This window comes from Aulonocara stuartgranti (genome assembly GCF_965226115.1).
Source record: "Aulonocara stuartgranti genome assembly, chromosome: 12".
In the NCBI taxonomy this organism is placed as follows: Eukaryota; Metazoa; Chordata; class Actinopteri; order Cichliformes; family Cichlidae; genus Aulonocara; species Aulonocara stuartgranti.
The window spans coordinates 37,973,886-37,986,540 of record NC_138948.1 but is presented as its reverse complement, the minus strand read 5'-3'; the positions used below and the strand labels follow the sequence as shown (position 1 = coordinate 37,986,540).

Sequence of the window (12,655 nt, the reverse complement as noted above, 5' to 3'; positions counted from 1 at the left end):
TTATTTTCATTTTGCTGTCAGGTAATTTTAATGCAGATACTGACTAGAGTAGAAGGGTATTTAGAGTATTTTGAGAGAGTGTTTTTATATGTGTTAAATCTTGTCATGTTACTTCTACAAAGAACAAACGTATTCTCGGAGATTTGTTTCCGCGTACTCGGGTACGGGACTGTGAACCTGGAAATTCCGACTTATTCAAGAAGGCACTTAAACACATCACTGCGACGTTGGATCATATGACGTGCGACGCAGGCGTAGTCGGGAATTTAAAAACTAAAGGACTTTCTGGCCAGTTGTACTGTGACGTGATTTTGGTGACATCCGTGGACATGAGATTCATTTTGTCCTCCGTGGCGCTCGTCTTGTGTGTTGACGTGCTGCACAGTCTGCCGCACACGTATTTGCAGGTAACGTGACACAATGTTTTCATCATGCCTTACTTCCGGCCAGAGTCTCGTGATCCAGTTAGCCTAACTGGCTGCTCGGTCTGTGTTCATGTAAAGCGCGTTTTTAAACTACAGCCGGAAAATCAGGTGAACACCTGATGTTGTAAGTTTGCTCAGGCGCTGATTTTCATGGTTGGAGATGAATTGCTAAAGCTGTGCGGTCAAATATTAAAACGTCATTTCATGCTCCATCGTTTATTTCGTGCTGAGCGACCTGCACCGTTACAATAATTCATGGCAATATTTTTGCTTTAGATTGACTCTGTCATATAAAAACTCGGGAAGACCAACACCCAAATTATGAATGATCATAAGCTGACCTCCCAGCCCAGTGTTCATTCACTGCTGCTCGTTTCAGTCACTGTGCAAACGTCCTGTTTATAAGGTTGGAAACCTGCAGTCAGCTGAGACTGAAGACGTCAGCTGATGATGACGAAACGTCCAGATGAACACAATCAGCTGGTGTTGCTTATGTGATGTGTTTTTCTGTCTGTCTCTCTTATAATGAAACTACCATAAAAAATTAGAGACTTTATTTTTTGTAACTGAGCAATGTTGCAGAGTCAGCAATAATTACTTCCCCTGCTATGTTTTGGTTCTGCAGTTAAACATGAAATTCTCTGAGTGTTCACAGATTTGAAGAAGGGCGAAAGTCACACTACGATGGTTTTTAGCAGACCTGGTTTATTTTTCCACAGGAAATAGTGGGCAAACATGGATTTACTAATGCCAATAATTGGATTTGTGCCCACAGCAAATTTCCAAGGAAAGATATTCATGATTAAATAAAAACTCTTAATTTCTCAGTAGTTGGTTCTTAATTTTTGTTATTCTCACCAATGTAAGTGTCTGTTGTAGATATCTGTAATTCAATTACAACTACTGATATTTTATCATTAAATAGTTTAACTCCATTAAAACTAGGGATGGGAACCAAGAACCAGTTCCTTGGATTTCTTATTGATCCCACTTATTGGTTTTTGTGAAATCAGTTGATTTCCGTTTGTGTGTCAGAGGAGGAGAATAGCAGCGCAGTATACATCGTGCACATGCACATTACTTTTAAAGGATGAGGCGCAATGGTAAAGTGGAGGCTCCATCCCAGGACAGCTGGGTTATACTCTACAGACAACATGGGAACGTTGGGAACGCCAAGAGCCCAGAGTGATAAAGCTGAGTGTTTTGTTGACTTCGGCCCAGCAGAGCTTGAGCTTCAACAGGGATTTGTTTGTGGTGTGTGGACTGGAGCCTACAGGTTTATATGCTTCTCAGTTCCCAATTATAACTGTTGTAAGTTTTCATTTAATAATTCAAATATCTGAAAATTATTCAGATATTCGATCGTGGCTCAAGAGTTGGCAGTTCGTCTTGTGATTGGAAGGTTGCCGGTTCGAGCCCCGGCTCGGACAGTCTTGGTCGTTGTGTCCTTGGGTAAGACGCTTCACCTCCCGCCTGCTGGTGATGGCCAGAGGGGCCGATGGTGCGATATGGCAGCCTCACTTCTGTCAGTGCGCCAGGGCAGCTGTGGCTACAACTGTAGCTGCCTCCGCCAGTGTGTGAATGTGAGAGTGAATGAATAGTGGTGTTGTAAAGCGCTTTGAGGGTCTCGAAAAGTGCTATATTAATGCAATCCATTATTATTATTATTATTATTATTATTATTATTATTATTATTATTATTATTATAGTTGTCACTGGTGAGAATACCCATTTTCTATCTAGATGGTTTCCATACTACAGATATCAGACATGGATTTGAAATGACCATTAAATGCCTGATTGAGGAAAAAAGTTACCAGTTTGTGCACAAACCAGTAACAATAATTCACAATGTAAAATGACACTCCTGTTTAAAGTCTTGATCTTTATGCATTTCATTCCTTTTTCTAGTCACGACAGCATCATGACGCAGATCCACGGTTCACAGAGAAGTTTTTCACTCAGACTCTGGATCACTTCAACTTCAACAGTATGGGAAATGGGACATTTAATCAGCGCTACCTGATCACAGGTGAATGTAGTTCCCTGTTAATAATATAAGACATTCAGCAGCAAGTGATCCGTAATATCGGTCTCTCCTGTCCTCTTAGATCAGTACTGGGAAAAAGGCTTTGGACCCATCTTCTTCTACACTGGCAATGAAGGAGACATCTGGGAATTTGCCCTGAATTCTGGATTCATCACAGAGCTGGCTGCACAGCAGAGGGCGCTGGTCATATTTGCTGAGCATGTAAGAAGATTCTTTTACAACTCAGACAGTGTTTGTGACCAGTCTATTAGTGGCTCAAGACTATTTGCACCTCGTGTAACAAAAAGGCAAGTAGAGTAAAGCTGAAGCTAGAGTAAAGCATGAGGATGTAGGAGGACGTCCTCATGCTGGACCTGTGAGCTGCAGCAGCTGGACCGTGGCTGCCCGTCTTCTGATTGTTGCTTAAAGCTTGAACTTCTTGTTTGCTTGTTTCTGTCTAACAGAGGTACTACGGCAAATCGCTACCATTTGAGAAAGACTCCTTCAACATACCTCAGATCAGCCTGCTGACGGTGGAGCAAGCCCTGGCTGACTACGCCATCATGATCACTGAGCTGAAACAGCAGCTGGGAGCCACAGACTGTCCAGCCATCGTGTTCGGTGGCAGGTACGATGCCCCTAACTCACACCGACATCATTGTTCTCTGCTTGTGTGACTTGCCTTTAGCTATGCTTTACACTGTAGGTATTTATTTCTTTACTTTAATATTTGGGCATATCAACAAAGCCTGTTAAAGCCGGTTTAAATGAATGTTTATGTCCTGCCCCTAGACATAACAACTTTTGATTCCAATTTCTAATAACTTGCTTTAATTAGATTTTTCCTCATTCTTGAAATAATTTTTTAAATTGGATATTAAGTAGAGATGGACAGGAAATGTGGTTAAGACATGCAGCAAAGGTCAAGGGTCAGGCTTGAACCCAGCTGCTCACGCACTGAACTAAAGCAGCAGCCTGCAATGAAACAAGCTTCTCTGTTCTGACAGTGTAAGGTTACTAAAAGACATTTCCAGGATAAATAGTGTTTGGGAATCAGACACCAGATCTAACAGGAGCCGCAGAGTGCAAGCTTCAGTAACCTCTGTGTGTTCCTGAAGTGTAAAATGATAAACGAATAATAAGTTGACAAGTTTAAACACACAGGTATTTACAATTCTGGCATGTGTGAGTCTTCTTTATGATATATGCTGATCTGTTGTTTATTGTATCTGCTCCTGCAGTTATGGTGGGATGTTGTCAGTTTATATGAGACTCAAATATCCAAACATAGTGGCTGGAGCTCTGGCCGCCAGCGCCCCCATCCTGTCCACTGCTGGCCTGGGAGACTCCAGGCAGTTTTTCCGAGATGTTGCGAGTGTAAGTTGCTTCCTTTCCTTCTCTCCCAGCTCGTGACGCTGTATGATTGAGAGGCAAACATGGAAAGACTTTTCTGTATCCACCCACTTTAAAGTGATCTTTAACTAAGCTGCAAGTATGGACAAACCAACCAAACAGAGCTTTTAAACAGGCCCAGTGTTGTTGTTGAAAAAGGAAGTGAGCCCATGTATTTACTTCATGTATAAGCTTCACACGAGGATTATCCTGCCCACTGCACTTCCTCAGCTGAGGACGTTTGCTGACATGCAGTGTTTTCGTGTTGTTGTTGCTGTTTTAATGCGTTATGGTCTTACTGGGTTGGACAGAATGAGCCAGGATTAAAGAAGAAGAGATTGCAGAGTCAGAATCACTGCACTTCTGCTCTGATACTTGATTATTGGGTTTAATCAAAAGGAACCTGTGTTGCTTCCATTATTTACTTATATGAACAATGCGCTGACTGAAACTCATCCCAGGCTCTATAGTAACCATTGCATTTTCCTCGGATGTTGGAGCTGGCATCGAGTTCATTGTGTTTCAGTAATAAAGCTGACAAAGAAAGGAGAAGCACAGTTTGTGTTGTATTGTGAAGACTGAGTAATATGCCACCTGGTGGTACTTGCTGAGTGACCTCGGGGCTAAAGAACCCCTGATTTACAGGCAAGCCTCCACGTACATTTGCAGATCACTGTGGATCTGTCATGTCTGAAGTGTGCAGACTGCAATACACACAGTAGTTCTGCTAAAACTCTTGGACCTCCTGATCTAAATCCAACTGAGATCCTTTGTGGATGGATGGCAAAGTTTACAAAAACAGTTCCAGGCAGTAGATGCCCTTCATGCAACCGTCTTCACCACTTGGAGAAATTTTCCCACTCACCTCATGGAAACGCTTGCATCAAGCATTGAAGTGATCAATAATAACGGTGCACTCATTACTGGGTTCATGTTTGATTTCTGTGTTTGGGGTTTACGTGGTTTGTGGAGGTGCGGCCCTTTGATCAGGACTGTACATAATGATTATGTGCTCTCATGACCATCAGCTAGGGGATGTATGTTAATAATGGAAACCATGTCCTGCAGGAACTTTCAACCCTGTGTCAGTTTTCTTTGGCTCCTCAGCTACTGAAATGAAAGTGTTTTCCTACCATAGCGTTGCAGTAACCGTCAAACTGATCTTTCTTTGGCTCCAGGACTTTGAGAGTGTTTCCTCTGACTGCACAGATGCTGTGAGAGGAGCTTTTCATCAGCTGAAAGAACTGGCTGAATCGCAGGGTAATGAAAAGATGGCTTTAATTTGAACTGCTATTTAAATATTCAGTGACGCAGTGTTGCTATAGCAGCACATCGCACAAAAGGTTTATTTTCTCTTTGTCGAGGACTTCTGATAAAGAATATGTGGTGCTACTTGTAGTTGGAAAGTCCTGTAATAAAAAGTAAAGTAACTGATAATGAAAAACTCTCTGTTGTTGTCGCCAGAGTATCGTCACATTCAATCAGCGTTTGCCCTGTGCAAGCCTCTATCATCTGCCCGGGACATCCACCAGCTGAATGGTTTTCTAAGGAATGCCTTCACCCTGATGGCCATGCTGGACTACCCTTACAGTACTCACTTCATGGGGAACATGCCTGCCAATCCTGTCAAGGTACACAGGCTGAAGAAGGACGTGTGGCGTCTTTTCCAGACTATAATTTGACAGAATGCTATAAATAACACTGTGTTACAGAGAAATCCGAGACCATAATAAGTCTTTCACTAGCAAGGATACGGTTACTGGTCAGGGCTACCGGTTGGAGAAGACCTCTCTGAGGGCCGATGACAGATTTCATTAAAGTATAAACACATTTACAAAGGATGCCACACCAACAGAAGCCATAGTGTTATAATAAGATGCAATGAGGCCGTCTGCTTCATGTCATTAGATTTTGTGTTATTTAAATGATAAGCCGTGCTTGAGGCTGGTCGAGCCTTGGATACCCTCCCCAACACGTTTCATTGATATCAGGGAGCATGATAATGGAAGAGCTCACTCCTAGAAATGTTTTATTATAGAGTAAAGGTGATCATTGTGAACAACTTAACACCAGCATGAAGCCCCCCAGACAAAGGTGACACAGCTTTGTCTTCCAGGTAGCCTGTGAAACCATGCTGGGAGGATCGGACCTGCTGGGTAACCTCAGAGACACTGCAGGTGAGACTTTCAGTGATGATCAAAACTTTGTTTAAACAGCACAGCTAGGACAGAGCATAGGGACAACAAGGAAGTAGCACTTCTCACTCCCGACATTCATTTCCATGTGTCTCTATGGGATTCCCCTCCCTGCGTATTTCTGCCCATCCTGATTGGCTGGTGATTGTAATGACCGCGTCACGCACAACCAACCCTTAAATAACTTGCACTATTATGTAACCATTGTTCAAACACCTCTTCTCACTGCAGCCTGCTTTAGACTGGCTCGCTTAACTGTACCTAAGCTTCAGGTTTGCTGATGATGTGGTGGAGAGGCCTGAGTCTAGGGGGCAGGCTAGAAGCATCGTGGTCCAGGATCTGGAGGTGTCTGAGAAGTTCACGAGTGAACTGCTGTCCATCATGGACCACCCGTTACACCCACTCCATGTGACACTTTTTGTTTTCAGTAAATAATTCAGACCGTTCTCTATAAACTGTACCAAACCTTGCTGCTGGTTTTCACTAATGACGTTTGCACCACTGTATGATTAGTTCTTCAAATTCCTTGTGTTAATATTTTATTTGATCACTTTATGTCACTTAATGAGGCCTTCGGTGTGGACCTTTGGTACTTTTAACAATGTTGGGCTTTTGCGTTTTCTCTCTCTCGCTCCGAAGGTTAATAACACGGCTGTATGTGTCTTTCATCTTTCAGCGATCGTATACAACGCCACCGGGATTCTGCCCTGTTTTGACCTGTACAGCCTGTATTTGGAGTGTGCTGATCCCACTGGGTGTGGGCTGGGCTTCGACAGCCTGGCCTGGGACTACCAGGTACTCCAACACCCACTGGTGAATTAGTAATACCACATGTGTGACATTACTGATCCACTGTGGCAGAATGGGTATTTTCAGGGATGCCACAGTCGTAGTATGTTTCGCCGACCTCGTCTCCTCCTGTTGCTTCCAGAGCACTAAAGTGAAAGTTATCCCAGTCACCAGTCTCCTCTGATTAAACATGTGCATTTTTTGCCTTTCCCCATTCATAAAATGATTCAGATTTATCTTTGTGCTTTGGTGAGTCCAGTTTTAGTGACTCTGCACAGAGATGTTTGGATCTGGCTCCAGATGTGAATCCAGGGGTGGAACAGTAGATTAGTAGACATGGGTTTGAATCATGTAAACATGGATCTTAAAAGACACAATTTGTGGAATTGTTGATACCGATAACAGAGCAGAAGAAGCCCCGAGGCAGTACTACAGTGCTTTGGAAAGTTAGATTTAGATCATTTTAACTGTGAGTAACTGGATATTATCCTTTCTGATGTTGATGAACCTGCGTCTGTGTCGTTGCAGGCATGCACGGAGATCGAGCTATGTTACGAGAGCAACAATGTGACGGACATGTTTCCTCCGATGCCTTTCACTGAGGAAGACCGCAGGCTGTACTGCTCCAAACGCTGGGGTGTGGTTCCACGACCGGGTTGGCTCAACATCCAGTTTTGGGGTGACGGTGAGAGCTGAAGACCAACAGACTGATGAGACTGACATTTAGAAGTTATATTGCACGTGGCTCAATAAAGGAAATGGTTTGTTGATTAGAGCCACAAACTACATAGTAAATGGACTGTGTCTTATATCGCGCTTTTCTACATGCCTGCCTGCAGCACAGACATTTCACCAGTTCTGCTGGGCTGGCTTGTAGTTCAGGAGGTCAAGCAGGTCGTCCCCTAATTAGAGAACTGGTGGTTTGATCCCAGGCTGCATGCCAAAGTATGAATGTACGTTAACATTAGATAGAAGTGCTCGTGTGAATGAGCCATGTTGTATAAAGTGAAACAAGAAGTACGACGAAAAACTTTTTGTTGCCTTAAAGTTTGAATACATTTGTCTCTCGGTTAGTGTTTCTAATGAAGTCTCGTGTGTGCAGCTCTCTCCACAGCCAGCAACATTATTTTCTCCAATGGAGACCTGGACCCATGGGCCAACGGAGGGGTAAGTGTGTCAACCAATTAGCTATAATTCAGTAAAGCTTCTGTTTCATGTGTGTTACTTAGCTCTTTGTGCTTTAGGTGCGCACATCCCTGAGTGACTCACTGATAGCACTCAACATATCTGGAGGAGCCCATCATCTGGACCTGAGGTACAGCAAGAGCATTTTTCACTTTTTATAGAAACTCCTGAAACCTCCCAAAAATGTGCAATTGCTTCATATGGTTTTCTGCAGGGGTTCTAATGAAGCTGATCCAGTGTCAGTGATTAGTGCCAGGAAGACAGAAGCAGACCTGATTGCACATTGGGTGAAGATGGAGAGGACCAGATTACAAAAGTTTGTTTGAGCACGTTCACACAAGAATATTCGAACTGCAGTTACAGAAGAATCAGACTGCAGCTTTTTGAGACTGTTCAATGTTAAATAAATTTATTTTTAAAAATATTGAAATAAATAAAGTGAAATGTAAAAATGAAACACCAGTTTGTAAATGTATTCATTGTAATTTCATTTTAAATTTGTACTTTTTTCAATGCATATGTTAGTAAATCAGGATCATTCCAAACCAGCAGTGTTTTGGAATCTGCACACATCTGCATACTGCCCCGCCCCCATTTCTCTGAACGGCGAACACATTTACCTCCAGGTGAAGAAGCAAAAGCAGTGAACTGGTGACGATACGGTAAGACAGAAGCTGCACCTCTAAGGCAAGAAACAAGAAGGCTGACTGTGAAAGTTAAAGATAATTTTGTCTGAGGTCCAAAGAGGAAGCTGGAAGACTTGAAGCTTTTCAAAGTGTTTACATGGGAGTAAAGTTCAGTTAAAAATAAATGTTTGAAAAACATTCAGGCTAAAATAACAAGAGTGCTGAGTGTGACTGTATCTGAGACACTCATTGAAATAAACAATTGATATGACAAAGACCAGCAGACTGCAAGAGAAATAGAAATTCATAAGAAATTCACTGAGTTTTCTAGTCTGAGCACTCATAGTTGAACTAAATAGAATAGAATAGATCCTTTATTGTCACTGTTACAAGAACAGTGAAACAGTTTGTCATCTCTCCGTTGGCAGCATGTAGATTTACATTCAGATTCATACATAGCAACATATCTACACAAAAAAGATTTGTTATAAGTTATATACACGTGCATGTGTGTGTACACACACACACACACACACACACACAAACAAACACTGGTTGCTACTGTACAGTCATATAAATAAAGGTAGGAATGTTGGTTGTATTAAACTGTAACAAATACTGTTTATAAATAAATACAGTGCAAGTGTCCATGAGTGTTAACAGCACAGTTAATCTTCAGTCAGGGTGGAGGTGGGGCATGTTTGACAGGCTGTGGGTCGAAGCTTCTATTGAGTCTGTTTGTCTTGACCTGATTCCCATGATGAGTTTTTCCTTTCCAGTCACCTTTCTCACTCACTATGTATTAACAGACCTCTCTGCATTGAATCATATCTGTTATTAACCTCTGTCTCTCTTCCACAGCATGTCTTTATCCTGTCATCCTTCTCTCACCCCAACCAATCACAGCAGATGGCCCCGCCCCTCCCTGAGCCTGGTTCTGCTGGAGGTTTCTTCCTGTTAAAAGGGAGTTTTTCCTTCCCACTGTCGCCAAAGTGCTTGCTCATAGGGGGTCATATGATTGTTGGGTTTCTCTCTGTATCTATTATTGTACGATCTACTGTACAATATAAAGCGCCCTGAGGGGACTGTTGTTGTGATTTGGCGCTATATAAATAAAATTGAATTGATTGATCTGTAGCGTTTACCAGCGGGAAGGGGGGAAAAGTGAGTGTCCAGGGTTTGAGGGAACCTCGATGATGATACAGGATTTCTGCTGAAGTCTGCCAGTATAAATGTCTCTGAGGGGGGTCAGTGATGTGCCAATTGTCTACACTTCTGACGTGTTAAGTCCACCCAAAAACCACCTATCATAACCTTAAAAACATATTCAGTCTTCATAACTAACAAAAATATTAAATGATTTGCAAATAGTAAAACTTACATCTGCAGAGAGCTATGGCGGTATCTTTTGGAAGCTGTTTACATAGTTAATAATGTAGACGTAACCATGGAGACAGAGTCACGTTAGCTAGCAGCGAATGTTTACTGCAGTGAATGAGGTGATTGTGCACACATCCTCCACACGTTGCACAGGTTAAAGACATTAGTTGAATATTGTTCTAAAATCTAGGTTTACTTTCTGTTGCCCATCACCTCAGGGTGAATATTACAGTTTCAGCCTAAAAATGTTTCACTGTCTAAATATTAAGACATTTGAATATTCTTACAAACGTTCATGTCTCAGAAGCACAGCTATTCATGTTTGCTATTACAGTTTTATTTGTTAAGAGAATTGTGAACTTTACATTATATATCTAATCAAATTAAGTAAAACGTTATTTGTATAGCACCTTTCAAGATAAACATCACAAAGTGCTTCACAGAAGCTAAAACATTAACACAAAAAGTCAGTTTAAAAAGATGAGTTTTTAGCTGTTTGTTTTTTTTAAAGCGACCACAGCCTTGTATGATACACAACCAGCAAGCCCTGATCACGTGACCTCAGGGACCTGTTGGGGATGATAAAAGATCTCTGATGTATGTTGGTGCTTGCAGAGCTCTAAATGTCAAAGGTCATAATCTGAAAGTGGAGCCAGTGCAGCTGGATCAGCAGGGGTGTACTTGGAAGTACTTAGAAATAATATCAAACCTATAAAAGCTGTTTAGGGTCATCATTTTTACAATTTGTAATTGTAAAAAAAATCTAACAAGTGAACTTTTCTGTTTGTGATGCATATCAACAGCAGACCTCTTAGACTGTAACCTCTAATTAGGCAAAACCAAAAACTGAGTTGTTACGACAAATGTCTTATAAGAACAAGAAAAAATACTTCAGTACACGGCCTAAATATTTCTTCCCCGACTTCTTCTGAATTCCATCAGTTTTGTCTGTTGGTTGGACTGTTTGGTTGGTTGGTTGGAAGACAATGAGCAACAAAAAAAGATGATTTAGTAATTTTATTTCCAACCTGCTGCTTGAACGTGTTGTGTAATGAGGCCGAACACCCATAGTTACCCCTCTCCTGTGTCAGGAGAAGGACTGTACTGTACAGCATATGATTGTTATGTGATGAATGCTTATGTAATATGATAACAGGCATCTGGTCTTACATCATCAAAATATAAATAGCAGATGGTGAATATACTAAATAGCTGGATGACCATGAAAAATATGTTCATTACTGCAAATGGCCATGAGAGTCACTAGAATAACATTCAACTGGACACGTGAGGAACATTTAATAATGTATTTTAACTAGCAGAACAAATGAAGATACTGTTAATCACTTACATAAGATGTACTCAGCTACTTCCACAGTTTGATCATTGGATCTTCTCATCCTGGGGACAATAATGCACATGGATGCAGATTTGTTGTTAACTTTAGGAAAGGTTTATTTATTTATTTAGCTCCAGCCCCACTGTGACCCTGAACTGGACAAGCAGTTAAGAAAATGTGTGAATAAATGATCATACATCAACTAACTGAAAATGAGACTTTAACAGTTTCTTCTATGTAAGATTGTCTTCTACTGATATATCTGCAAACTTGACAGGACTGCTGTTTTTCAGACTACATGTTGTTGTACATACATCACTGTATGTTGGGTTAACACAGTTCATTACTCCTTATGTCTGTTTTTTCATTTTTCTAACTGGTCATTACTTACATTTTGATTCGATCATTTCAGTTTGTAAATGATCACCCAACTGAAATACAATGTATCCAGTTCAGGTTCGCAGCGGGTGACTACCCCAGCTGTATAGTCCTGTATAGTCTGTTAACACTATTGGAAGTAAAAATAACTCGAACTCCAATTTTGAAAACAAACTTTTTTTAAAAATAAAGCTCAGACTTTATTATGAGTCTGTGTGAAGGTCCTGCTGTGGTCTGGGAGAGTCCTGCAACTCTCTGTCTGCAGAATACAGTATATAATGACCAATGCTGGGCAAGTTACTTAGTAACGAGTATAATTTATAATTAGTAAAAGTAATTATAGTTATTAGTTACTTCTTCAAAAAAGTTACTGAGTTAGAAACTGAGGACAAGTTTTGCAAACAACAAAGTTATATGTAGTTATTTATCTAAAAATGCAGCCAAGGTGCGTTTTTTTTATAACCATTTCAAACTATTTACAGAACAATCAGCTGTTCTGCATCAGATAAGAGTCACACAAATTATTTGTAACACTCCAAAAAATAATTTATGTCCACTGTAAGATAAAGGAGAACATCACAGGCCTGATACCTGCAGGACTGAGAGCAGCAGGTGTGTCACTGCTCCTGTTCTCCACCTGGAGACAGCGTTTACACTGTAATCTGCCTTTGGTGGCTTTTTGGCAGCAACTGCGGCCGCAGCACCAATCCAAAAATGATTTAGATAAGTCTTATAATAACACATTAAAACATAGTATGCCTAATTTGAACTTTATTTTAGTATAGTAATGAAGTGTTTAGAAAATGTCCTCTGTAGTGGACATTTGTAGTCCTTTCCTCCATTTTGTTCTGTTTTTTCAAATGACCAGAAAGGGAGTTTTCTTCAGAAGCAAAAATAATTTTATTGCATATTGTTGA

At 41.0% G+C, this 12,655-nt stretch overlaps 1 protein-coding gene across 1 annotated transcript; it reads left to right on the top strand.

The window, feature by feature from the left end:
• The first annotated feature begins 221 nt into the window (after positions 1–221).
• Positions 222–8,472, top strand: dpp7 (dipeptidyl-peptidase 7). Its single transcript, XM_082554692.1, has 13 exons — positions 222–407; positions 2,337–2,457; positions 2,537–2,676; positions 2,919–3,082; positions 3,696–3,831; positions 5,025–5,106; positions 5,311–5,477; positions 5,963–6,023; positions 6,718–6,836; positions 7,359–7,515; positions 7,933–7,997; positions 8,075–8,145; positions 8,230–8,472. The coding sequence occupies exons 1-13, from the start codon at positions 237–239 to the stop codon at positions 8,339–8,341; spliced, it is 1,566 nt and encodes a 521-aa protein (XP_082410818.1). The 5' UTR covers positions 222–236; the 3' UTR covers positions 8,342–8,472.
• The last annotated feature ends 4,183 nt before the right edge of the window (positions 8,473–12,655 follow it).

What these genes read in the sequence shown, in the direction of transcription:
- dpp7 (XM_082554692.1), top strand. Translation starts at nt 237, where the DNA reads ATGACGTGCGACGCAGGCGTAGTCGGGAATTTAAAAACTAAAGGACTT. An exon ending in TCAGCGCTACCTGATCACAG is followed by an intron (nt 2,458 to 2,536) that starts GTGAATGTAGTT and finishes CTGTCCTCTTAG; the next exon opens with ATCAGTACTGGGAAAAAGGC. An exon ending in GCCATCGTGTTCGGTGGCAG is followed by an intron (nt 3,083 to 3,695) that starts GTACGATGCCCC and finishes CTGCTCCTGCAG; the next exon opens with TTATGGTGGGATGTTGTCAG.